The following is a 23,050-nucleotide window of genomic DNA, read 5'->3' as shown; positions in this document are numbered from 1 at the left end:
CAGCTGCTTCCCCTGGTGGGGTTGGCAGCAGGTAGGATGTAGCCCCCAGTGTAGCAGGGACCCTGCGGCATCCTGCCTGTGCCGGGGGGCTGAGCAGGGCTGGTTTGGGGAGAGGGGCTTGGAAATTGGGGGTTAAACTCCAGCCAGCTGCACTTTCAATAGCAGGCAGCATTCGAAGCACAGCGGCCAAGTGGGATGTGAGAAGCCAGAACACGCAGCACCAGGAATAGTGGGTGGCACTGAAGAGTCGAATACAAGAACAGAAGCACATTTTAATATATATTTCCGTTACAGGCACAAGCACAATTTGAGGTGGGGGGGGGGGGGCAAATGCATCTCAAGAGCAACATATATGTTATCATATGCCTCCAGCTAAGTATACAATCAGGGATTAATGTCTATTTAACATAAAGCTAAAAGCTTGCTGTGCAGATGGTGGGAAGTTGGGCAACAGTGTGTGCAGCTCATAGCACAGATCTATCTTAAATAAATGCCATCACCTAGCGTTGTTTCTTACATGATGTTACCCACCAAATCCATCCCTAACCCCCTTGCAGAGCTGCCGAGCTGTCTGTTCAGCGCAGGTGGGCTGGGGAGGCGACAGGGCAGCGAGTCTGACCTCAGCACATCTCAGTGAGGTCGTGGTGACAGTAATGAGATGAGGACACAAAGCAACAGGAGGAATGAGATTGCTCTGACAAGGTTTAGCCATGCTGGCTGACTTCTAACCAATGTCACTCTCCCCCTTCTTGTGACGGTGCAGTGAGCAGGGGCACGCAGGCAGCGGTGACACAGGCAGCTGCAGGACAGTAGGCACAGCACTGATGGGTGGGATTAGCAGGTACACAGCGTGCCTGGGAGACACCAAGGGAAAAGTGTGACTGGAATGCTGAAAAACTCATTGTGTGAAGATTTCAGAGCTGTGTACAGACAGGTAACAAGTGAACTGCCGTACCACACTGCCTGCATAATAAATACTATTAATGCCATTTGCAGACGGGGAAACAGGCCCAGTGAGATGACATGATTTAACAAAGGTGAGAGCACTGAAACTGGAAGTACATCCTTCATTTCAATAGTATGATGTACTATGGCTGTTTTGGGGCATCCCAGCTCTAGCCAAATAATAAAGCTGAAACTTTCTGCCTTCTACTTCCTTGCCACTTCTTTAAAATTACCAGTGGCAGACCTGAGTGAAATGTCCCTGTGCTGGTGGCTTTAGGGTTTCATGTTCCTGGAGCAGTCTGCAGGCAAGTTGCTGTTATGCATCTTTTTGGTTATTTACAGTAAATGGTTTGAATTGCAGGGTGTGCACAAGGGGCTAACGGCCACCTCTGACAATGAAGGTTTTATCTCTAGTACAAGAAAGCACAGTGAGGACTTGCACTGATATAACTCGTCATCTGAGTAATGGCCAGCAAAGCTTCCTATCACCTTGTGAGCTGGAAAAGGAGCACTATCACTGCTGCAGAGTGGAGGTAACAAGACAGACTTTCAGTCACTTGCCTGGAGTTACAAAACAATTTAGTACCAGAGATTGGAGTTCACAGACCTCCTGCTGTTCCTGTGCTTGTGTTTGATGAGATCTGTAGCTTGCTGTACAATGGGCAGGACAATACAGAAAGCAGCTGGGAGAGAGGTCTCTGTCAAGGAAAAAGAGTTGCCAGGCTGAGGAATGCTGGAAAAAGTGTTTGTCCAATAGTTCTGTGAAGGTGATAAATGCTAGAGGGAATTGGAGTGCACTGTATAGCTCTGGAATTATGAGGGAGATCAGTGTCAAAGCAATGATTTAATGTTTGTATAGCTTTATAAATAAAAACTCCACCTTGGCTTTGGCTGGTCTAATATCTGTGGGCTTCTGTCCCTCAAAAAGGAAATGACTTTTTACTGCCCTGTTAGACAGGATACTTTAAGGAAGCAATTCATCCAGAGACTGGAAGAGACACCCAGGAGCTGGGACTTTCGGTGGTCAAAGCCCACCCTCTCCCACTGGCTATGCCATTAGCCCATTGCCAGCTCTTTTCTTCATGTTTGATCAATATGGGCTTTTACTTTGTTTGTTTGCACAACAGGAACAGTATGTGAGTAGGTAAATGATTATTTAGAGTGGTATATTTAGTCTCACGTGGTCTTTCTGTACATAAGATGTGCTGTCAAAGGAGCAAGTCCTCCCAAGAATCACTATTTTGTCTGCTGCCACCGAAAGCTTCTCCCCGTTAGCTCAAACAGATTTGGGTGGCAGTGAGGAGAGTTGTGCTGATGGCTGTGTACAAAGAACATGAAACAAGGGCAAAAGCGAGTCGTTTGCTTTGGTTGTGATGCTGCGCAGCATTGTGTTGTGTACGTTATTGGCAGCATAGGTAAGCATGCCTATCTGCTCATCAAGGCCCTTCTGCCCCACCCGTGGCTGTTCCTCATGCTCAAAATAGAGCTGTCTCTTAGGGAACTCCCCTTCTTCCAGCTGCCAGTGCTGGCCTGCAAGCTGGAGATAGTGTTTGCATCTGGTGCTGAGCCTTTTGCTGCTCGCAGATATCCTCGGTATCAGACACAGCTGTTTGGACAGTTCTCTGAGTCATTAATCCAGGCGAGCATTGAGATAATTTCCTCCCAATTGTCTCTGTGCCACCTTGTCCCATGAATACACCCACTGGATAATTTTTCACCCGGCTGCAGGACGAGGCTGCTTTCAGCTCCCTGGTGATGCAAGACGTGTAGCATTCGGCTTGGGCAGTGCAACAGGCTGGCTCGTGCTCCTCGTGACCGCCTGTGTCCTGGCCGTGAGACCTTTCCAAGAGGCTGTGCTATTTCTGGTCACCCTCGGATTTGCAGCTGTCTCCCCTTTCGCACAGAGGTTGAATTTCCACCTCCTGGGAGGTGCTGCAGTGGCCTCCCCGTGCTTCTAGCTTTGGCACATTCACCCTGCACCACAGGCGGGCGGCTGTGGGATGACAACTCTGAGTGCTCCTCTCCCCATCCCACTGCAAACTATATGTACAAGAGAGGAAAGTATTTCCATCCTCTTTGTATGAGACTGAGCAACATGCTTCCAAATCTCTGCATGTGTTGTCATTGATCCGTGTTTCTGAGGACAGCACTGCCATTTGCATGCAAACAACTGGGGGTCTTCCAGGCTTCGCTGCCCCCTAGGTTGCAGCTGGGCTCCATGTTCATGCTGTGGAATATGTTCCCAGTCTGTATCTGTCACTGTTAGTTAGTGAAAAAGCTAAACGTCGCTTCTCTTGCAGGCTCCTCTAATGGTGCAATTTTAATTTGCATGTTACTGACTGATTTTATGTGTATGCTATGATAAATAAAAATTAAATATTCAGAACAGCTCCATAGGCAGTGAACCCAACACATTTTGCCAATTTAAACTTTGCCTCAGAACACCCTGTTTCTCCTGGGAGAGAAACTGAACCAACTAGAGGTGACCAAGGAAGCAGAGTCCCAGTGCTGGGAGCAAATCTGCTGCATCTCTCTCTGCTGCCAGCACAGGGGCACTGGGCTTTGTCCCCTGTGGTCCAGTTAACACCTGTGTGTGCCAGGGGCTGGTCTGAGTTACCAAGGGCATTGACCAAAATCTCTAGAAAATCTAGCTGCAGTGCTTGAAGACAAAACCATCCACAGCTGTCTGCTCAGCACCTCTGCCAGGCTTGAATGTTGCTGTAGTGGAGACTGCTGAAAGCAGCATGCTGCTGTGTCAGCCCCTCCAGGGCAGAGCCTCACATTTGATTGTAAACTTGTTAGCTGAAACACCCAACCTTGTGATGGGATGGTTCGAGTGTGGTAGAAGTTCTTCTCTCTTGGCTTTATGGTGAGTGGCTTCTCATTTGAGAGTTTTCAGTAAGACTTTGCTCCTAAAAGTCATTGGAATGCAAATGAAATGTTTCACTGGGTACTTAGATGTGTCCCTGTTGCTGGGGTACGTGCAAATGGTGCTTATACACTGTTATCGACTCCTGACATCACATCAATGCTTTTGCTTTTATATTTAAAAGATATTAATGTGTAACTCAGTTTTATGCTGAAGGGGAATGATTTTGCTGCTCAACACCTTGTTTGATTTGCTGCTCAGTACCTCAGTTTCAGACATTCCTGGATGCCCATTGTTGCTCTTTAACAAGAAGAGGTAAAGCAAGCAGAAGTATCGAGTGTTGGATACCTCCAATGGACAGATGATCCATGCAAAGGCAATGCTTCCATTTTTGGGGATAACTGCTGGGTTATTCTTTCAGAGACCAATGTCACAGAAACAAGTACATGGAGGCATGACTGCAGCCCCCCCAGCAAGGTACAAAGGTGGTCTGTGCCAGGTGGTTGGTGGGGGCTGCAGTGACTCTGCAGACTACCACATCTGCCAGAGCAATAAACCCTCAGCACTCAGCTCCGGGGCCAAGGAGATTATTAGGGATTAATTAAATGCCATTACTAATCAGTAACAGGACACAAAAATTCTGTAGTCCCTGGGGGTCTGTGGATTTTAAGATAGTTTTGGTCTAATGATTGACTGCAGTGACATACAGTCCTTCCTGCCTCTTAGACAGCCCATGCCTTAACAATGACTGAAGGACTCACAGAGGAGTACTGGAGAGCCTCACCTAATTCTGAAATTAAACATTTGTACTGCCAAAGCACTGAAATCCAATAAATTTACAAATTACCTCCCAGCCACAGTGCTGTAAAAATCCTAAATGGAAATCTGAACTTTGTCACCCCTTTGCTTCTTAAAAATGGGATAGATAAATACATGGGAAGAACCAATAACAGTTTGGCAGTATAGGAGGTCTGTGCAATAAACCTGGCTCTTGGTGCTTCAGTGATGGATCAATAACACGTAGAAGCCTAATAGCATTTTTATGTAGCTGAAGCAGCTTGCGGATGTGTGCAGCACATCCACAGAGCTTTCTGTTCAAAAGGCAGAAGCCAAAATCTCAGCCTTGGCCATCAAAGCAACCATCATGGACTGGATGGGCTGCTTAATTCGTTCTCTGAGCAGCACGGCCCGTAAAGGAACCTGCCTGGCTATGGTCAACCCTGCCACCAGCTGCCAGCCCAACATGTCATGGGTTGCAGGCTGGGTTCTCCGCTGCCAAATGGCTGGTTCTCGCACTCTCCCCTAGCATCGTGCTGAGGGCTGGGGCCTCTTGAGCCTCTGATGAATTCCCTACTGAGTCTATTTCCAAGTTTTCAAGAATTATTTTGTGTTAGTTACTTAAAATAGCACACAGGTGCAGCTGGCCTAAGGTGAGGGGTTGGTGTATGTGGTGTCCCTGCAGGCCTGAGGCCTAGCAGCGCCCTTCAAGTGGGCGCCTCCCGCATGGCAACAGGGGCTGTGTTCTGACTCTGTATAGTCACGACAACTCAATTTTACTCCATTTTACCATTTGTCCATGGCTGTCGATGGACAAAGAGCAAGCTGTGAGGAAGGGGATAGAAATCTGAGCTTTAGGGGCAAGTTCGCGCTCTTGTCTTATGGATGCTGGTTTAGTTAGACCTGTCTGTGGTCATGCAGGTGCGCTGGACTTTTGTGTTGTTGAGGAAATTAATGGCTTATTAAAAATTCTTATCTAATTTAATACCAGATGTTTCACAAAGCACTATTACAAACATCTGTGCAACTGCTTAGCAAAATCCAGTCTGATAGTGCAGAGTCCTACCATTCTTCAGTTTGAGAATATAAGCTTAATGAAGTTTGTATTTCTGATCAAATTTATATAGCCATTTAGATATTTATCATATTAATAGCGCCTTACAATAACTCCAGAAGCACTCTTCTACTTCCTGTGTACAAGCAGTGTCTTTTTACACACAGCAGCAGCCTTGGAAGATGGATGGCAGCTCCCGGTTTGATCCTCAGTTACATGTTTTACTCTGTTTGACAGATAGTATTTTCATGGTGATTTACTCTTCCTCATAATTAGATATAACAATTAGAATATCTTACATATCATGCTGGAATTGTATTTTAATGATTCCAAACTGGATGGTTTCTCAGACACCTGTTCCAGGTAGCGCAAGAAATGCAATTAACTCTCCTCCACACCAATCTGTTTCTTTATTCTTTTTCTTTTCCTTTTTTTCCCTTGAACCATTTGAGTCTCCTGGGACTAGGAAACCTCCACTATTTTCCCAGGATATTGCCTATCCCCAGTCAATGTTTGTTATCTTACCTTTCAACTTCCTTACATATCTGAGCAGCTGCCTTGGTATCTTTTGCTGGGTGGCAGAATCCCAGCTCCTTTGTCTCAGAAAATAGGTGCTCTGCCATGTCTCTTTGATACCTCAAGGAATGTTTTTTTCAATAAATGTAAACACCATCAATGCAAATAATGGCCAGGGATGGGAGAAACACACAGAGGACTGAGCACCTGACAGCACTGGCTGTGGCTGTGTATCCTCTTGTCCTTGGCTCCTTAAAAACAGCTTTCCCAGCTCACCGTGGCAGAGCATGTGCTGTGGTATGGATAGGAGTTCCCAGCCAGGGACTGCCACTAAAGCAGTGCTGAGAGTCAGGGTTGATATGCGGAAGGGAGGCATGGCTGCATGTCTATTTTCTGCATGTGGTTATTACAAAAATAAATGAGCTGTAAACACACATCTCCGTAATGAATGTTTGTGTGTCAAAAGTCACGGTTTGCACGGAAAAGTTTGCACTATTTGCACATACAAATTAGGTGCAGAATTATATAGTTTAAATGACTAAACACCCTGGTATACTTGCAAATTCTTGCAGTCGGTGTCTTTCAACATAGGGATGAAACCACAGTGAAAGAAGTCCGACCGCAGACAGACTGGTGGTTCCTGAAGTCTCATCTCCTTATCTCCAACACTATCAGTGTTGTGCAGCCAGCATTTTGATGGGGTGCTCCCAAGGAAGGGTCCTGTATCTGGTGGTGAGCTGGTAGGTATTAAAAGAGGGATATGAGCTTCAGGTTGCTTCCCATCTGGACTTCAGAAACGCGAAGCTGAGGTGGGCAAGGACGCAGCACTCTGAAACCTCTGATGGGGAACACCTGGGCTGTACCAGCACTTCTTTACCTGGTGCAAAGGTGATACCCACATCCTCACCATGCCAGCTGAGGAACAGGAGAGCTGGGTACATGCGGGGAGCAGCAGCCTGCCCAGAGGAGGCTGCCTGAGCAAGCAGCAGTCAGTGTAATATTTCAGTGGTACAGCTACAGAACAAGGCAACTTTCATAATCTTTGTCACTCAGACAGAGCTGGATGGAAGCTTTAGGAGGTGAGCTACATTGTATGTGGGCTGTAACACAGCTTATTGGCTTCCTCTGGGCAGGAAAATGTGGTACGTGTTCAAGTGCATAGGTGTCTTCTTCCCCCACCAGTCTTCCTTGGCTAAAGGTGAGTGCAGATTTTGAAGAGCTGTGGTAATTTGATTTCTGTTGTTCGTTTCCATTTTCAAGTTCTTAACAACAAAAAGGACTCACAAGGTTTATTTGTTTGAAAAGTGAAATCAGCAGTGCTCACTGGTGGGTCTGGAGGCCAGTGTTGTTACAGAGGAGGTCCTGCCTGCCCTGCAACCTCTGTCTGGTTCAGCAGTGAGCCCTGTGCTCACTCTCATTGCCCTGAGCTTTCTACAATTATGCTGTATTCTGTGTTCATATGCTTAAAAGCATAAATGCTTAATTACTTGAAGAGGCTTGTTTGTTTTGATTAGCACAGGCTTACAAAAGGACACAGAGAAAGTATCTTCCAGCAGGAAAGCTGTTTGCTCTTCATGGAAGGGGAGGATTAAACAGGGACTTAGTGAGTTAAACCCTGGTCTCTTTTTGAAGTGTATCTGGAACCAAAACCCTAAATCAGTGGGATCAGCTGTGCAAAGCCTCCTCAGCTGGTGCAAATGGGCTCCAATGGATTAGGAGCAAAACTAAGGCTTGAGTACCTAGAGCCTCAAGATTTACCACAAGGTAGTTCTCTTTCGGATATAACAGAAGAGTACTAAATAAACCTTCTCTTTAGCCTTAGTCTGTGGCAAATGGGACAGAGAAAAATGAAACAGGATTACAGTTCCTATGACTAATGCGGGTGTTGAGAGGGGAATGGGACTCAAAACTGTGTGCCTAATCGCAGGCTGTGACCTGCCTGGCCAGTCCTCTCCACTTTAGACTCTCCTTGTTGGCAGCCAAGGATATTAATTCTGGGACAGGTGACGTTGTGTAGGTTTGACATAGCTCGTCTCCTGTTGGCTTTGTAACGCTTCCAGCATCTCCGGTAACTTTCCGTCAATTGGGCTCTTGTTCCTTTGGAGGACTGATAGCTCAAATATTCTTCTTTTCCATTTTCCTTTCTCTTTGCCTTTCCTTTTCCCTTTTCTTTTTCCAAGGGAGGGAAGAGGAATAGAGAGCTTAAAAACCAAAAATCAGATGCTCGATATAACAATGGCTATACTGAAGTCACAGAATCACAGAATCACAGAATTTTCTAGGTTGGAAGAGACCTCAAGATCATCGAGTCCAACCTCTGACCTAACGCTAACAGTCCCCACTAAACCATTTCCCTAAGCTCTACATCTAAACGTCTTTTGAAGACTTCCAGGGATGGTGACTCCACCACTTCCCTGGGCAGCCTGTTCCAGTGCCTCACAACCCTTTCAGTAAAGAAGTTCTTCCTAACATCCAACCTAAAACTCCCCTGGCTCAACTTAAGCCCATTCCCCCTCGTCCTGTCACCAGGCACGTGGGAGAACAGGCCAACCCCCACCTCGCTACAGCCTCCCTTGAGGTACCTATAGAGAGCGATAAGGTCACCCCTGAGCCTCCTCTTCTCCAGGCTGAACAAGCCCAGCTCCCTCAGCCGCTCCTCGTAGGACTTGTTCTCCAGGCCCCTCACCAGCTTCGTCGCCCTTCTCTGAACCTGCTCAAGCACCTCCATGTCCTTCTTGTAGCGAGGGGCCCAAAACTGAACACAGTACTCGAGGTGCAGCCTCACCAGAGCCGAGTACAGGGGGACGATCACCTCCCTAGCCCTGCTGGTCACACTGCTCCTGATACAAGCCAGGATGCCATTGGCCTTCTTGGCCACCTGAGCACACTGCTGGCTCATATTCAGCCGACTGTCCACCATCACTCCCAGGTCCTTCTCTGCCTGGCAGCTCTCCAACCACTCATCTCCCATCCTGTAGCTCTGCTTGGGGTTACTGCGCCCCAGATGCAGGACCCGGCACTTGGCCTTGTTGAACTTCATGCAGTTGACCTCAGCCCATCGGTGCAGCCTATCCAGATCCTCCTGCAGAGCCTTCCTACCCTCAAGCAGATCGACACACGCACCTAACTTGGTGTCATCTGCGAATGACACCAGTCATTCTAGAAGTCTCTAGGATTCACAGCAAATAATAGGCTTTCAGCCAATCTTGATTTCTAGGAATCAACCTGTTGGTTAGATCCCAGATCAAAAGTACTCCTTTCAAGACTTGCTGTGTGCCCTGACAGTTGCTGTACAAAAAGAACATTGAAACAGTGTGCAGGGGCTGTGTACAGCCAGAAACAAAGTCCAGTTTCCTGGAGGTCTCATTTTGTCTCATCATCCCTGTAACCGCCAACTCCTCCATCTCTCTGAGGAATTTCTTCCAGACAAGAAGGGAGACATGGAGCCAGGAGAGTCTGTGGGTGCAGCTGGATCAGCTGCTTTCTGCGTGGCATCTCCGCTGAGCCCTCACCTCTCTTCTGAGCAACTTCCTCTGGACCTTTCCCCCCTGCACAAGACCAGCAGGAACCAAATTTTGTCAAAGATTTCAATCTCTCTTCCAAATATGGGTGAGAATGGCTAATCGAATGAAATGTTTTGGGGAGGGAGGGGTGTTGCTGAGAAAAGACAGAGTGAGATGTAGGTCTATTTCCCAAGGAAACTGAGCTAAAAGAGTAACACAACTCTGCAGACTGACCTACAAAGTTTAGTGATGTTTGCAGTCCCCACACACAGTGTGGAGTGGGAAGTGCTTCTGTCTGTGTCTGAGTGTTTGACTGAGCCCTGTGCCTCGGGTCCATCCTGGGTAAAAGGAGGAAGGTGATGCAGGTCCCCTGGGGGACATCAGGCTCTGTGGGTTAACCGTGGCTACGTGGAGCAGTCTGCGTGACGGGGCCTCAAACTTGGCCGAGGCCTTTGTGCATCTGGAACACAAACAACAAATAAGTTTTAGTTTATATTAATCTCAGTACATATCTGTTTACATAGCTGTTCAGTCCATAGATGTTTCCCATGAAGGCTCTTTCCAAAGCCAGTAGAGCACATATGGCGACGCTGTGCATTTCTCCAGCTTTGGGGTTCCTTTCTGCAGTGCATTTAGGCAGCAGCTCCAAGCTGACCAACAGCCCTGATGACACTTGGAACTCTAACAACGAGCAGTAGGCTTTTTGAAACCGTTCCCATTTCTCACTGGCAGCCAAGGGGAAGCTCTTGATGTGGAGAGAATGAACAAAGCACGCGGCTAAGTGACGGCTGTGACTCGTCCTCTGCTGAGCAGAGACAGGTCAAGTACTTCGGGTGGAAAACAAACCCCAGCTCCGATCAGCAAGGGGCTCGGTGCAGCGCTCCCCACCTCCTTGGCTGTCGCTCCGAGGATGTCCTTGGAGCACCTCGAGGCGCAGCATGGGGCCGGGATGGACCCTCAGAGAGAGGTGAGGGCATCGCCGGGCACAGGGGGACTGTCCCTGCTAGGGTTGGGGGGGGAAAAAGGGGAGCTGGGTATGCTGAGCACACGGGGGGGGGGAGGAGGGGTTGAACTGCGCTCCCCGTGCCTCAGTTTCCCTCTGAAAGCAGCTCCGGGGGCAGCCAGTGGGGTGCCTAAAATGGGGAGGAGGGGATGGGGCAGGGACCCAGGGATGGGAGCTGGGCAGGGCGGCTCGGGACAGAGCTGTCCGCAGCCCCGGTGCTGAGCCGCGGGCACAGAACCTGCCCCTCCCCGCCCCGGGACAGGGGGGACCCGCTGCCCCCAGCACCCCCGGCGGGACACGGAACCCCCCCCAGCAACCCCTGCCCTGGGTTCGGGGGGGGTTCGTGGTCCCCATCAGCCCCGTGCAGGGACCCCAGCCTGGTATGGGGACGCCGGGGGGTGCTGGAGCATGGCGCTGGATGGGGTCCGGCAGCCTCGGGGACTTGGGGGTGTGTGAGTGACACAGCTTTCTGAGAGCACCCGGGTGGGCGTGGGGCTACTCCCCCTCAGTGGGCTAGCAGAAGCCCTGGGTGGCTAGCAGAGGGAGGCAGAAAGCAGACTGGTTTGTGTGTGAGCCAGGGGAAGGGCAGCCCGGGCACAGGACAACTTTGTGATCTACAAAGCGGTTTTGAGGAGGTGTCAGGGGGCTGCCTTTCCTGTGAAATCTTTGCAGTCTGTCTTTCAGATATGAACAGTCGCTCAGCTGTGCTTTTTTGCTCTTCTGTGAGTTTTTATTCGCTGTATTTGCTAGGCAGGGAGCAGTGTCTGAGCTTCCCCTGCGCTAGGAATGGCACTGATTGATCCCTGCCATTCACTATAGAAAGAGGCTGTAGGTCAACTGAGGTTTCAGGCTCATCAGGTTTCCTCCTCCTCTCCGAGAAAGGCTGTGACTTGTGGCACCTTGGCTGAAAAAAAGCAACTGCCGAAGGCTGGAGAGGGAAAGGGCAAAACTAACAACCACAATAAGTAAAGAATAGGGTTTTTCAGGCAGACAGCAGGAATGTGTGCCATCAGGAGAGCCCAGCCATGTTAGGGTCCTCCCATGTGCCCAGATGCCTGATGTAGACCTGGGATGTAGGTTTAGGCTCGATTCTTCCCATGAAAGCAAGAATAGGGGATGGATGCAGAATATGAGGGCTTCCTGCTAAAGCACCTGTGGCAGCAGGTGTTTGGAAAACCACCTCATTTTGAAGTCTGATTAAATTGAGGGGAAAGGAGCTTTCACATTCTGTCTCTTCTTAGAACAGAGCCTGAGCAACAGAGCTTAAATCAAATTCAGCAACAGCTTTGTATGCTCAGAGACTACGTGGCTGGGCAGTTTGATTTTAAAGGGCTATGTCGTGCCCGCTGGGGAGCCCATGAAGAGACACTCTTGACTGAAGGCCCTCCTGGAGGAGGTAAAGATGTAGTCTTGATTGAGCACAGGCATGTTCTGGAGCCTCTTTGAGCTGGAACAAACCTCCAGCAGCTGTTTCTCTCAGAAATGAGCGTGAACGTGTTTAGTCCCCACGCTGCAGGCTGCGCAGCTTGTGATTCTCCCCACTAACCCTGACAGCGCAGGCAGCAGCTCTGCAAGCTCCCCTCGGCCACACGCCCACCTGAGGGAGCTTTGCAGAGCAGGGGACAGCTTTGTGCAGGTTGCCAGGAGGCAGGCTGAGCCAGCACAGGATTGTAACATCGGCAGGGAGGCAGGCTGCACACTGTCTTGCTTCAGAAGGGTAAAAAAGACCCAGGTAAGCAGCTCCTAGGGCCAGGCCCCAGCATCCCACACACACAAGCTCAGACAATGAAGCACCAACAACTTCACCCGGGGAGGAAAGGCGTTACAAGCTCCAGATGAAACAGCACGGGAAACCCTGGGATTTGTTCAATAGCTTTCATGCTGGCCCAAGTTCCACTTGTCAGTGCACTGCACATGGCTAAGGTTAGTGTACAGGAGCTGGCTGGTGATTTACTCTCAGACACAAAATGACAGCTTTCTGTATTTCTGCAAAACTGATTTGTAGTCCCCATGTCGATGACATCAGTGTGTCTGTCAGTACAAGAGCTGCTATTTGATCATTTTCTGCATTACAACGAGCAACGTGTACTTTGCAAATAGCTCAAGTACAACCATAAAAATAAAGCCTGCCCCAAATAATATATCAGAAAGAGAAGTTCATCTCCCCTGGACTTTTTAAATTTTTTACCAGCCTGTTCTCACAGGACACCCGCAGCTCCCTGCTGCACTGCAGGATGGAGACCTGCCAGGGCTCTGAAGGAAATGAAGTCCTGCAGGTCTGCAGGCTTTGCCAGTTCTCTCCTCCCTTGCTACACGTGTGAGGAGCAGGAACAATTCCTTCCAGACCATGCTGGGTCTTGCCCTGTCTCGTCTCAGTGCAGCTGTGTGACCATAGGCCCTCCTTTCTCCTGGGCAGCATGTTCCTGATGTATGCTTTGCTGAAGACAGCAGACAGACGGTGTGCATGCGCTGTGTTCAGTGTGTCTGCCCTCACAGGCTCCTGGGGAAGCATGAAATATGGCCTGGAGGAGATCTGTGCATTATGAGAACTTCAGGAGTGACTTGCTCGGCCCTAAATAAAGGTTGTTTGCAATTAGGTTAATAAAGGATATCATTCTCATGGCCAGAGCCACTCAGTCTGGAACAGGGAGGCATAAATCACCCATCCCTGTACCACGGGCACTCTTTATCCTGTGAAGAGCACAGCAGGGCATGGAGTGCTGTGCTGTGAAGCGCTGAGCATCCAGGGTGTAGACGGGGAGATGAGCCCAGCCGGCCCCTTTCACCACAGGCATAAAGTCCTCATGTATCCCCCCAAATTAAGGGAGTCTTCCAGCACCCATCACCTCCACGACCTCCTCTCCCGCTGCACTCTCTCCCCCTGCACCAGCTCTGCTCCAGGGGGAGTTGTTCCTGGCCCCGTTCCCAGGTGCCACTCGGCAGCCTGGGACTGGTACGGGGTGCATATGGGGATGGTGGGAACAACCGGCAGTGCTGAAGGCACTGGCATGAGCAAATGCTGTAACCCAGTGCCCCAGACAGAGAGGCACCCACCCCCAGTGCGGTGTGCAGTTATCCCAAAGGCTCCTATCTCAGTGTGCATGTCCAAAATGTGACTGGGAGCTCTGTCCGTTTTCTGTGTGTATGGTTAAGGGGAAAGTAACAGTCACTTCCTCAAGAAATTCTGAAGAGAAACATAAAAGGTGAGGAATAAGTAGCAAAACCTCATCCTTCCTTCCCTTTCCACATTCAGAGTGTGGGTCAAATAACCTGGTGGTTTTCTAATAAATTTAACCTTAGGAGCAATTAAAACGCTTTGGCATGCAAGGAAGGGAGAGGCAGGCTCTGTGGGACATTCATCATAGAAAACACTTTGAGACTGGATTCCTGTTAGCTGGGAAATTACATATTCTGAAGAAGATTTTTTCCCTGACAATTACCATTAGGTGTCAGGGGGATGTTCTCTCCCTGCCCTGCTTGCTCCTGCGTGTGCTGGTGAGGAGCAATTCCCATTTCCTCACAAAACTCATAGGAAGTGGCCTGAAAAAGGGAAAAGATGGGCTCCAATCTTTTCTATTTCCTTGTGATGGAGGAGCCCTGTCAGAGAACTTTTCTGATTGTCCTTCTGGACATAAAAAGCTTTAATTGTTGAGACTGTCAGGAACTGGCAAACTGGGACTGCAAGAATGAGGAGAAGTGGAAGAGGAGCTGTTGAGGAGGGAGGGCTTATAAAGGGGGAGAGGGCTCAGAGCACTCAGATATTTTTGCATTTGTAACAATTTCTGCAACATCCTGTCAATTCCACCTGCTCCCTTCAATTTGAGTCTTAGATCCTCTCCTTGCCTTTCTTGCAGCCAGCTGTCTTCTACTAAAGCCCAGATTTGCCATTGCTGCTTTTTCCTAAGATAAAATGACTCACAAGGTTTTAAACAAAACCTGAGCACAAGCCCCACTGATTTTGGTATCCTGTATGAGTCACAGCACCATACAGCAAAGAGTTGAGGCCAGCGGCAAGATTTGCACCAAGCAGGTGAAGAAAGTTTGGGAAATGTTTCCAAATTTCCTGTAAGGGAATCTTATCTCTGGTTATCTCTGTAGGATACAGCATGCACCTCCCCAGCAAGGTCCCTGTGCCCCTGGCTGGTTTTGTTGCCTCCCCAAAATCAAGTGGTGCGTTCTCGATGCCAAGCCTGGCTTGCCCTGCAGTGTGAGCCCAGGGAGAGCAGTGTTCAGGCAGGTTTTCCTGCAGGCTGCCCGTGCAGAGAGAGCACACTGAAGCTGCAGGGTCCTGGGGCTGAGGACGCAGAAGGGGATGGTTGCCTTCAGCCTAACCCCTTGGGGTGAATCCTAGGAGCAGGTTAGGAGCTGAGCAAGCTGAAGAACTCAGAGGGTTTTTTTAGTGGGGTGCAGGTGCAAAAAAGATCAGGTAAGGAACTGCTTCCCTGGGTATCCAGCTCTGGCTGAGGACTGGGTGCAGCTTCCCACTTTAACATCAGCTGGGACATTGCTCTGCCTGAACCCTTCATTGTTGGTGTGGCTGATGTCTGCCTGGGCAGCCACACCAATGGGTGCTTGGGTGTCCAACCCCGCAGGCCAGCAGCCTTGTCCGAGCTGGCAGGTGAGAGCCAGGGTCTCGTTCCTCTGTACAGCACACGCCGCTGTTACTTGAACGCCTTGCTGCACACGGAGGAAGATGGGAAAGATCCCAGGAGGCTGTAATTTCACTGAAGGGAAAGGTTGTGGCAGGAAGCAGTTTTGCATTGGGAAACCCAACGAGAAGTAGTCACACCACCTGACTGTGCACATTTGTCTTCACAATGTCCATCCAGCACCACGGGGCAGCCTTCCAGGGCCAGGTGGGAGGACTGAAGCAGGGCAGTATCTCCTCCTCATCACCCAAATCCAATAAGTGACCTGAGGAAGGACACGTGTGCCACACGGCCTCTCGGAGCTTAGCAGGCTGATGTAAGCAGAGCTTAATTTAAAATCACGTTTGCATCAAGCTGTTAATCCAGAAACCTGGGCAAAGCACGTCTGAAGGGTGTGGGAGTGTGCCAGCAGCACAAGAGCTCTGGCCACATCTACATGTAAGAGACCAAGCCCAAACCCAGCCTGTTGTTGTTCCTTCCACCCGCAGGGCCCAGAAGCTCTGTGCACAGCACACCCTCGCCAGGACAGTTTTGCACAGACCAGCTCCCGGCTCCTCACTGTCCCTGCTTGCTGGGGGAGCAGGAACCACCTGGAGAGGCTGGGCGTTCACCAGAGTGGACCAAGAACCACAGAGGACATTTGCAGCTCCTGTTAACTGAATTAACCTGCATCCCGCGCAGCATGCAGGCACTGGTCAAGCAGGAGTGATCTAGTCATAAAAATATTTGATTGCTCAGCATCAGGGGCCTGAGATGGTTCCACCTGCTGCTCCTCAGTGAGTCCATGTCAGCTGCATACATCCCATGGGCTGTGTGCCCCCCTAAACCCCAAAACCACGAAACAGGCCAGAGAAGCCACGAGCCATTGGCATTTGGCAGCACAGGGCAGTAATACACAGAGCAAGGAACTATTGGCAGGATCTCCTGGCAGTTTAACACCAATTAGTGCCCTGAAATACATTTACACTCCATGCTAATTTACTTGTTACTTCAGGTAATTAGCTCCATCTGTCTGAATGCAGCCTGGGATGCGGGGCGGGCACTTTTACCTGGGTGCAGGTAACAACTGTGGTTACATGTGGGCTCCATGGCAGTGGTACTCAGGGAAAGAAATGCTCCATCTCCTGGCAGTATAGCTCCCAAGCAGGATTGTGGCTGGGTAGGGCCATGACAAATAAGTCAGGGAGGGATCCTGGATGGGGCCATGGCAGGTAAGTTAGGGAGGGATGGGGTTGCCTGTGCCGTGGTGCTGCAGCCCAAGTGGGATCTCGGGCTGCAGGGACTTGTGCTTGAAGCCCCTCTTCCAGTTTGGAGCAGCACATGTCTGGGTCTTCTGTGCCATTTGTCCCTGCGGGCTGCAGGGTGGCACATCCCTCTTTTCTTTCTCCTTCACTCTAGCGGGGTGCTTTCAGAACCTGGACCAACAGCACTCTCCTCTCCCAGCCCTATTTCCCCCACCCTGCTCTCAGGATGCCAAGCACCAGGTACCAACCCCGAGTGAAGGGGCAGCACCTTCACGAGCACCACCTATGTGTGGTCCCTGAGCTGTGCTGTCCTGCTGTGCCAGGACATTAACCGGGGAGCTGTGCTGGGTGCATGCCCTTCGTTCACCCCCTTCCCACAGGGCCAGACCATCTCCCTGCTCCGGCACGGCAGGATATGGGGCAGGAACGAGCATCCCATGGGCACTGCCACGTGTCAGCATGAAGCCATAACCCAGGCTGGCCCCGGCTGCCTCCCTCAACCGGAGCAGCAGTCCCCCGGCAGGGCAGCATCCTCGGTTCTCATCCAGCCTCGGGAGGAGAGACAGGATTAATGCGTGCCTTAAACATCCCAGCCAGCAAACTAACAGCTGTTGAAACACATAAAACACATAATTGAACCATTATTTTCTCTCCCCCCCCTCCCCCTCCCCCCCGCCTGGTTTTCCTCCACCTGAAGGAACTGCTTTTCCATTTATTTGTTATCAGTGAAGGGAGTGAATAAGTTGAAACTCATCTGCTGCTCTGCTTCACTCCCCCCCATCAACTTCCTGAGCATTCAGGAGCCTTTGGCTCGGCCGCACAGAATAGCAGGGAAAGTAATTAGGCTGATAAACCTGGGAGTCAGGCAGGCACCCCCAGAAAGGGATTGGCTTTTTGCTACCTTTTTTTTTTTTTTTGGTATTACACCTTCAAGTTCTGTGCTGCCGGCAGTGGGGCTCAGGTTATAATTATAATGCAGATGATCGGTGTAATCTGTAATTAAAGAAGCGGTAATCAAGTGGGATTAGCAGCCTGAGCTTGTTGCCAGCCCCCCAGTTGGCTTGGTGTCGTGCCCAGCATCACAGCAGCAGCCTCATGCAGCGGGCCCCGGGGTGCTGGGTGCTGCCGAGCTCCCTAAAACACTCCCACCTCCACTTGTACCTTGCTTTGCAGATGGGAAATGCATCCAACACCTCCATGTTCACCTCCACCCTGTCGGAGAGAGAAGACCTGATTTTTGGCACACTCTACCTAGTCTTTGGTAAGGAAAGGCAGCCCCTTGCACCTCTCCCCCTGCTGCCGGCAGCACAGGTGTGTTGCAAATAGATTTTTACCCAAATTTCCTTTAAAATTTATTTTACACTCATATTAAATCACAAGATCAGGTTGTGTGATTAACAATACTTTATCATCAGCCAGTTTGACATAACAATTCAGTGGAATTTACTACAATCAAACCAGTGACTTCATTCAAGATTCAAGAATGCATACAAGATGCCCTGCAGGGTATTCAGGGGTTTCTAAACTCAGTTGCACTTATGAGATTTTCCCCATTCTGGTGAATTTCTCACCCTTCTTCCTCATCGGTGTTTGTCCATGGATGAGCCATGGTCCTTGAGGGGTCACCCTGAGAGACACCCCAGGGAGATCGAGGCCGCAGCCCACTGGGATCCCTGGAGAGCTCAAGGGGCTCTTTGCTTAGGAGCCCTATTTACAGGACCACAGATGACTGACTGTCAGTCAGTACTTTTCCATCCTGGCTGTGGTTCCCACAAGGCAAATTTTGTGTTGCCTTGTGCCATTCTGGTACCTCCCAGGATGTGCAACTCTGCTGCTTCCTGGACTGGGCCACCACCCATGTGCGATCAGGGAGCACCCGTTTGTGCTCACCCCTTCTGCCTGTTGCCCCGAGCCACCAGAGGATGATGTGACATTTTCAGTTCAGCCAACAAGGGGCAGAAAGGACCCCAGGACTCCCGTCCCCTGGTGCCCATGCTGCCTGTGCTCCTCACGGCCAGGCATTGCAGCCCCCAGGGAGCAAAGCCACCAGCCCTTGTTGGGCAGCCCCAGCACATGGAGCAGGCGGCAGAGCCTGCAGACCCTGCGGACACCCTACCTGGGCCAGGTTGGGTCACCCACACTGTGGGCAGGGGGAACTCATGGGATGCTCCCAGAGCCACTGGGATGACAGTGGTACTCCAGGTGCTAATGCTGCCTGGAGTAAATCTGGCCAGTTGTGCTCAGTGCAGGCATGAGCAGGGAACTGGACCAGCTCTGCAGGGAAGAACACCTCGTGAGGCTGGGAACAATGGCATCAGGCTTCCCTCCTGGGACTCCAAAGCCTGGGATTTGGCCAGGTCCTGTTTCAGGTCCTGGCCGCTCCGCAGCTTTGGAAGCCGGCTGTAACCACAATATTTAATTTACAACCCAATCCATTAGGGAGAAACTCCAGTCCTACCCAAGAGCAGCAACGATTCCCCTCCAGAGGAGACAGAAACTCTTCAATGAAAGCACCATTACATAGTATAAAAACAAAAAGAAAAAAAAAAAAAGTAAAGAGAGGGAGAGAGAGAGAAAGCCCTTGCTATGAAAAATTAATTGCCACTGTTGTTTTAACCACATTAATAGCAAACAAAGAGTTTTGTTTGCTATTTTTTTTTATTTATTTTTTATTTTTTTTTTTAATTTAGTCTGGATTTTCCTTGATCTTTGCAACGCCTTTCTTCTTGTTTATTTTGTTACTGTGACACTGGACGGTGTAGACCCACACCAGTGATACTGCCAGGAAGAAATTAAAAAGGCAAGTGGGCCCGGGTGCTTGGCCTCACATCAGAAGAGCAATGACACAAAGCTCTTTTTATTTGTCTAGCTGGAAGGAAGCGCCCCCCTGCTCCTTCCAGCTGGAAGGCCTAAGTCTGGCCAGGTCCTGCACCGTCATTGCCTCTGCAGGATCTCAGGAAGGGGAAGGGATCAAATTCGATGGAAAGTGGCTCCAGATGTGCTCGCAGAGCTCTGCAGGTTCCTTGGGCTCACCTCCTTGTCCTGCTCTGGAGGGGGAAGCCCAGAGCCCTTTCCCCCCGTGGCGGGCATCTCTGGGGTTTGCTTCCAATCCTTCAGGAGATCCCGGCTCCTGCCCTGCCTCTGGAGGTTCATCCCCCTGGGGTGAACAGGCAGGCAGGCTGGGGAGGACGAAGATGCCCGGCTGCCTGCCTGTGCCCTCTCTGCTGGGACCCAGGGCCATCTCCTGCCCACAGTGCCGGGGAGGGGACGCCCCTTGCCCCGCACATGCGGCACCGTTTGCCTGCCCCTTTTGCAGGCCTCATGTCTCTCTCGGGGAACTCGCTGCTCCTGCTGGTGGCCTATCGCAAGCGGTCCACGCTGAAGCCCACCGAGTTCTTCATCGTCAACCTGGCTGTCAGCGACCTGAGCATGACAGTGACGCTCTTCCCCTTGGCCACCCCATCCTTCTTTGCACACAGGTAGCTCGTGGACGTGGCTCTGCGCAGGCTGATGGAGCTGGGAGGGGTTTTCAAACCTTGTTTGGAAATGTGGATTGCCAGGGCTTGGTCTGGGGCCCCAGGAAGGCTGCTGGGTGGCAGCAGGGTGCCGCAGCTCCCCAGGCATCAGGCTGCCTTGCTGGGCCCCATCCCACACGGTGTGGGCACTGCTCCTGTTCCCAGTGCCTGTGGCGGGGACATTTGGGGACCAAACTGGGGGTGAGCTGGTGCACGTGTGTTTTTGGGGATGTCAGGCAGCTGTCCCAGGACCAGGGGAAGGGCTGGGCATAGCTGGAGGCTTTTCCTTGCAGGTGGCTGTTCAACCAGGCCATGTGCACCATCTATGCCTTCTGCGGGGTGCTGTTTGGGCTGTGCAGCCTCACCAGCCTGACAGTGCTCAGCGCCGTGTGCTGCCTGAAGGTCTGCTACCCGGCATACGGTAGGTGCTGGGTGCATCATCTGCGCCCCCTCAGTTACCAGAAACCTTTTTGTGCCTCCTCTTACCGGCCAGATTCACCTCTCCTGGGAAAGCTCTGCCCCACGGCAGCCTGTTCCTGTCCATACACTGGGACTCCAGGGGTTTATCACCTCCTGTTTGGAGTCGCTTCTTCATTTCCTCACCTCAGCTGCTAATCCTCCATCTACCGTGTGTCTTCAGCATTGATTTGGGATTAAAGACCAAGAATAGAAAAAAGAGGGGAAATCAAATAGCGTGATTTGCAGCCAGCACCCAAGGTACACCCTGCCCTCCCTCTCTCCTGCTCCCTGCCCCAGCCAGCCTGAGCCTTCTGCTGGCTGGTGGCTGCTGCTGGCTGCAACGTGCTGTGTACCCGACACCTGCCACTGCCTCAGGGGTGATGCTGGAGCAGAGTCACCTTGGGTATGTGCCAGCACATCTCAGGAGATCACTACAAGGTGGGAGGAAAGATAAAAATGAAAGGAGGCTGTTAAAAGGCAGCCAGGTACCAGCGCCCTTTCCCTGCGCAGGTTCTGCTCCTGAGCTCAGCTCTGTGGACTGTTGAGCTTATCTCCCCTCATGTATGTATTGCGAGGAAATGGCTAATCTCAACGTATTTTTAATTGCTCATTTTCAAAGGGAAACATTATTCCTACAGGTGGCTGAAGATTTAGCACTTTGTGCTGAGCTCTGAGGGGATCAGAGTGGTTTAGGTTTGATGGGGGATGGGACAAAAAGGAACCAACTCGCCTCCCTCCAGGCTGTCAGAGGGAAAAGTCCTTGACAGGACAGTGCCTGGGGCTGTTTAGGGCAGCCCCGGAGCCAGCTCCCCATGCCCCAGGGCAGGCTGTGCCACCCTCCCATCCTCATCCTGCCTGCCCATGGGTGCAGCGTCCCTCCATGTGCCACCAGTGGCCACCCAACCTTCCAGCGATGCCTCCCGATGCAGAGAGGCAGCACCACCAATGCTGCCCCTCTACAATTAGTGGGTGAAATCCTCAAGGTTCTCCTGCCCCCTTGGTCCTCTGCCCTATCCCCGAGCCCAGGGGTGCGGGTGGCTGTGGGTGGCAGCCCCGGGTGTGCTCCCCTTCACCTCCCTGCCCCTCAGGAGCGCCCCTCACGTGGACCCCTCCGCAGGTAACAAGTTCTCCCCCTCCCATGCCGGCGTGCTGCTGCTGTGTGTCTGGGCGTATGCCCTGCTCTTTGCCATGGCCCCCCTGGCTGAGTGGGGTAGCTACGGCCCCGAGCCCTACGGCACCGCATGCTGCATCACCTGGGAAGCCTCCAGCCAAGAGGCCACGCTCTACATCCTCGCCCTCTTCATCTTCTGCTACCTTCTCCCCTGCCTCCTCATCCTCGCCTCCTACTCGCTGATCCTGTGGACGGTGCAGGTGTCCCGCCGAGCTGTGCGGCAGCACGTGTCCCCACAGCGCAGAGCCAGAGGCACACACGGCCCCATGGTGAAGGTAGGGTGCTGGGGGTGCTCACTGGGAGCTGCTGGGCAGGGTGGGGGCTCCCAGAGCTGGGACCCAAACGCCTGAGTGCACTCCTTAATGTAGGAATCAGTTTGTTCTTTCTAAATGGCAGCAAAAGCAGCCTTGTGCTTGTGCACCCCACAGCAGAAGGGAGCAGCACACACCACACAAATCCCAGCGTGTGACCAGGAGCATTAAACAGCAGAGGCCGCTGCTGCTGCCACCCAGCACGGAGACACAAACAGAACCCCCAGAACCAGGAACATTGACAATTTTCCCATTAGATGTGTAACAAACAATCCGTGTGTGGCTGTCGCCTATCCCCCTGGTCCCCAAATGTGGATGCAAGAAGGAAAGAGAAGAGCAAGCTGAGCTGTTGGTGGGACTGGTTGCATGTAGCAGCAATCAGCTGCCCCGCACAGCCCCGTGCTGGATGTCCCATGGTGGCACCACGCCGTCCTTGCGAGGTGGAAGGGGCTGCAGCAACGGTGTGGGGCACTGCTGCTCCCCGTGAGTTCTCCTGGTGTTTGCACCCATGGATAATAACAGATTTCTCCTCATTTAAAGCCATCAGGTGGAGGAGTTTTCCTTTTAAATCACATTGGAAAATATCATAAAAGGAGCTTGCATGAGTCATTGTTCCCCAGACTATGAGCTAAAACTATAATTTACCAGGGATATGTCAAAAAAGTGGATACCCTTTAAAAAAGGAAAAGAAAACAGCTCGCAAGCCTGACCCTGAAGGAAATGTTTGTGCCTCCTTAGAGGAGGGGATCTGAGCATGGCCCATGTCTGGAGCCTGTTGGTCGGTCAGCACAGGTTACAGAAGGGATTTTGGGTGCTACCAGAGGCTGCTGCAGTCTGGTGCTGGCCTGGTCCCAGAGGCTGTTCACAGCCAGGTGCCACGATGGGCTGAGGTTATTCCCACATTCCCAGGTGGGCCGGGGTGTGACTCGCCTGCATCAAAGGTTTACATGTTCATGCTGGGATGTGCGGGCTTGGGGCTATGCTGTCTGACATCCTGCTCTGACAAGAGCTCTGGAGAGCCAAGGAGCTTTCCC

General features: G+C 51.2%; 1 protein-coding gene across 2 annotated transcripts in view; it reads left to right on the top strand.

Annotated features, from left to right (window-relative positions):
* Nucleotides 1-23,050, top strand: part of SPATA2 (spermatogenesis associated 2) — a 42,121-nt gene that overhangs the window by 15,967 nt on the left and 3,104 nt on the right. For both annotated transcript variants that reach the window (XM_082773167.1, XM_082773166.1), the window contains 4 exons: nucleotides 17,734-17,821; nucleotides 19,877-20,039; nucleotides 20,369-20,496; nucleotides 21,652-21,980. In XM_082773167.1, coding sequence (XP_082629293.1) covers nucleotides 17,734-17,821; nucleotides 19,877-20,039; nucleotides 20,369-20,496; nucleotides 21,652-21,980 — 708 coding nt within the window. The remainder of the gene's footprint in view (nucleotides 1-17,733; nucleotides 17,822-19,876; nucleotides 20,040-20,368; nucleotides 20,497-21,651; nucleotides 21,981-23,050) is intronic.

Source organism: Aythya marila, assembly GCF_965140915.1.
Source record: "Aythya marila genome assembly, chromosome: 16".
NCBI classification, from domain to species: Eukaryota; Metazoa; Chordata; class Aves; order Anseriformes; family Anatidae; genus Aythya; species Aythya marila.
This window is presented reverse-complemented; position numbering and strand designations above follow the sequence as displayed.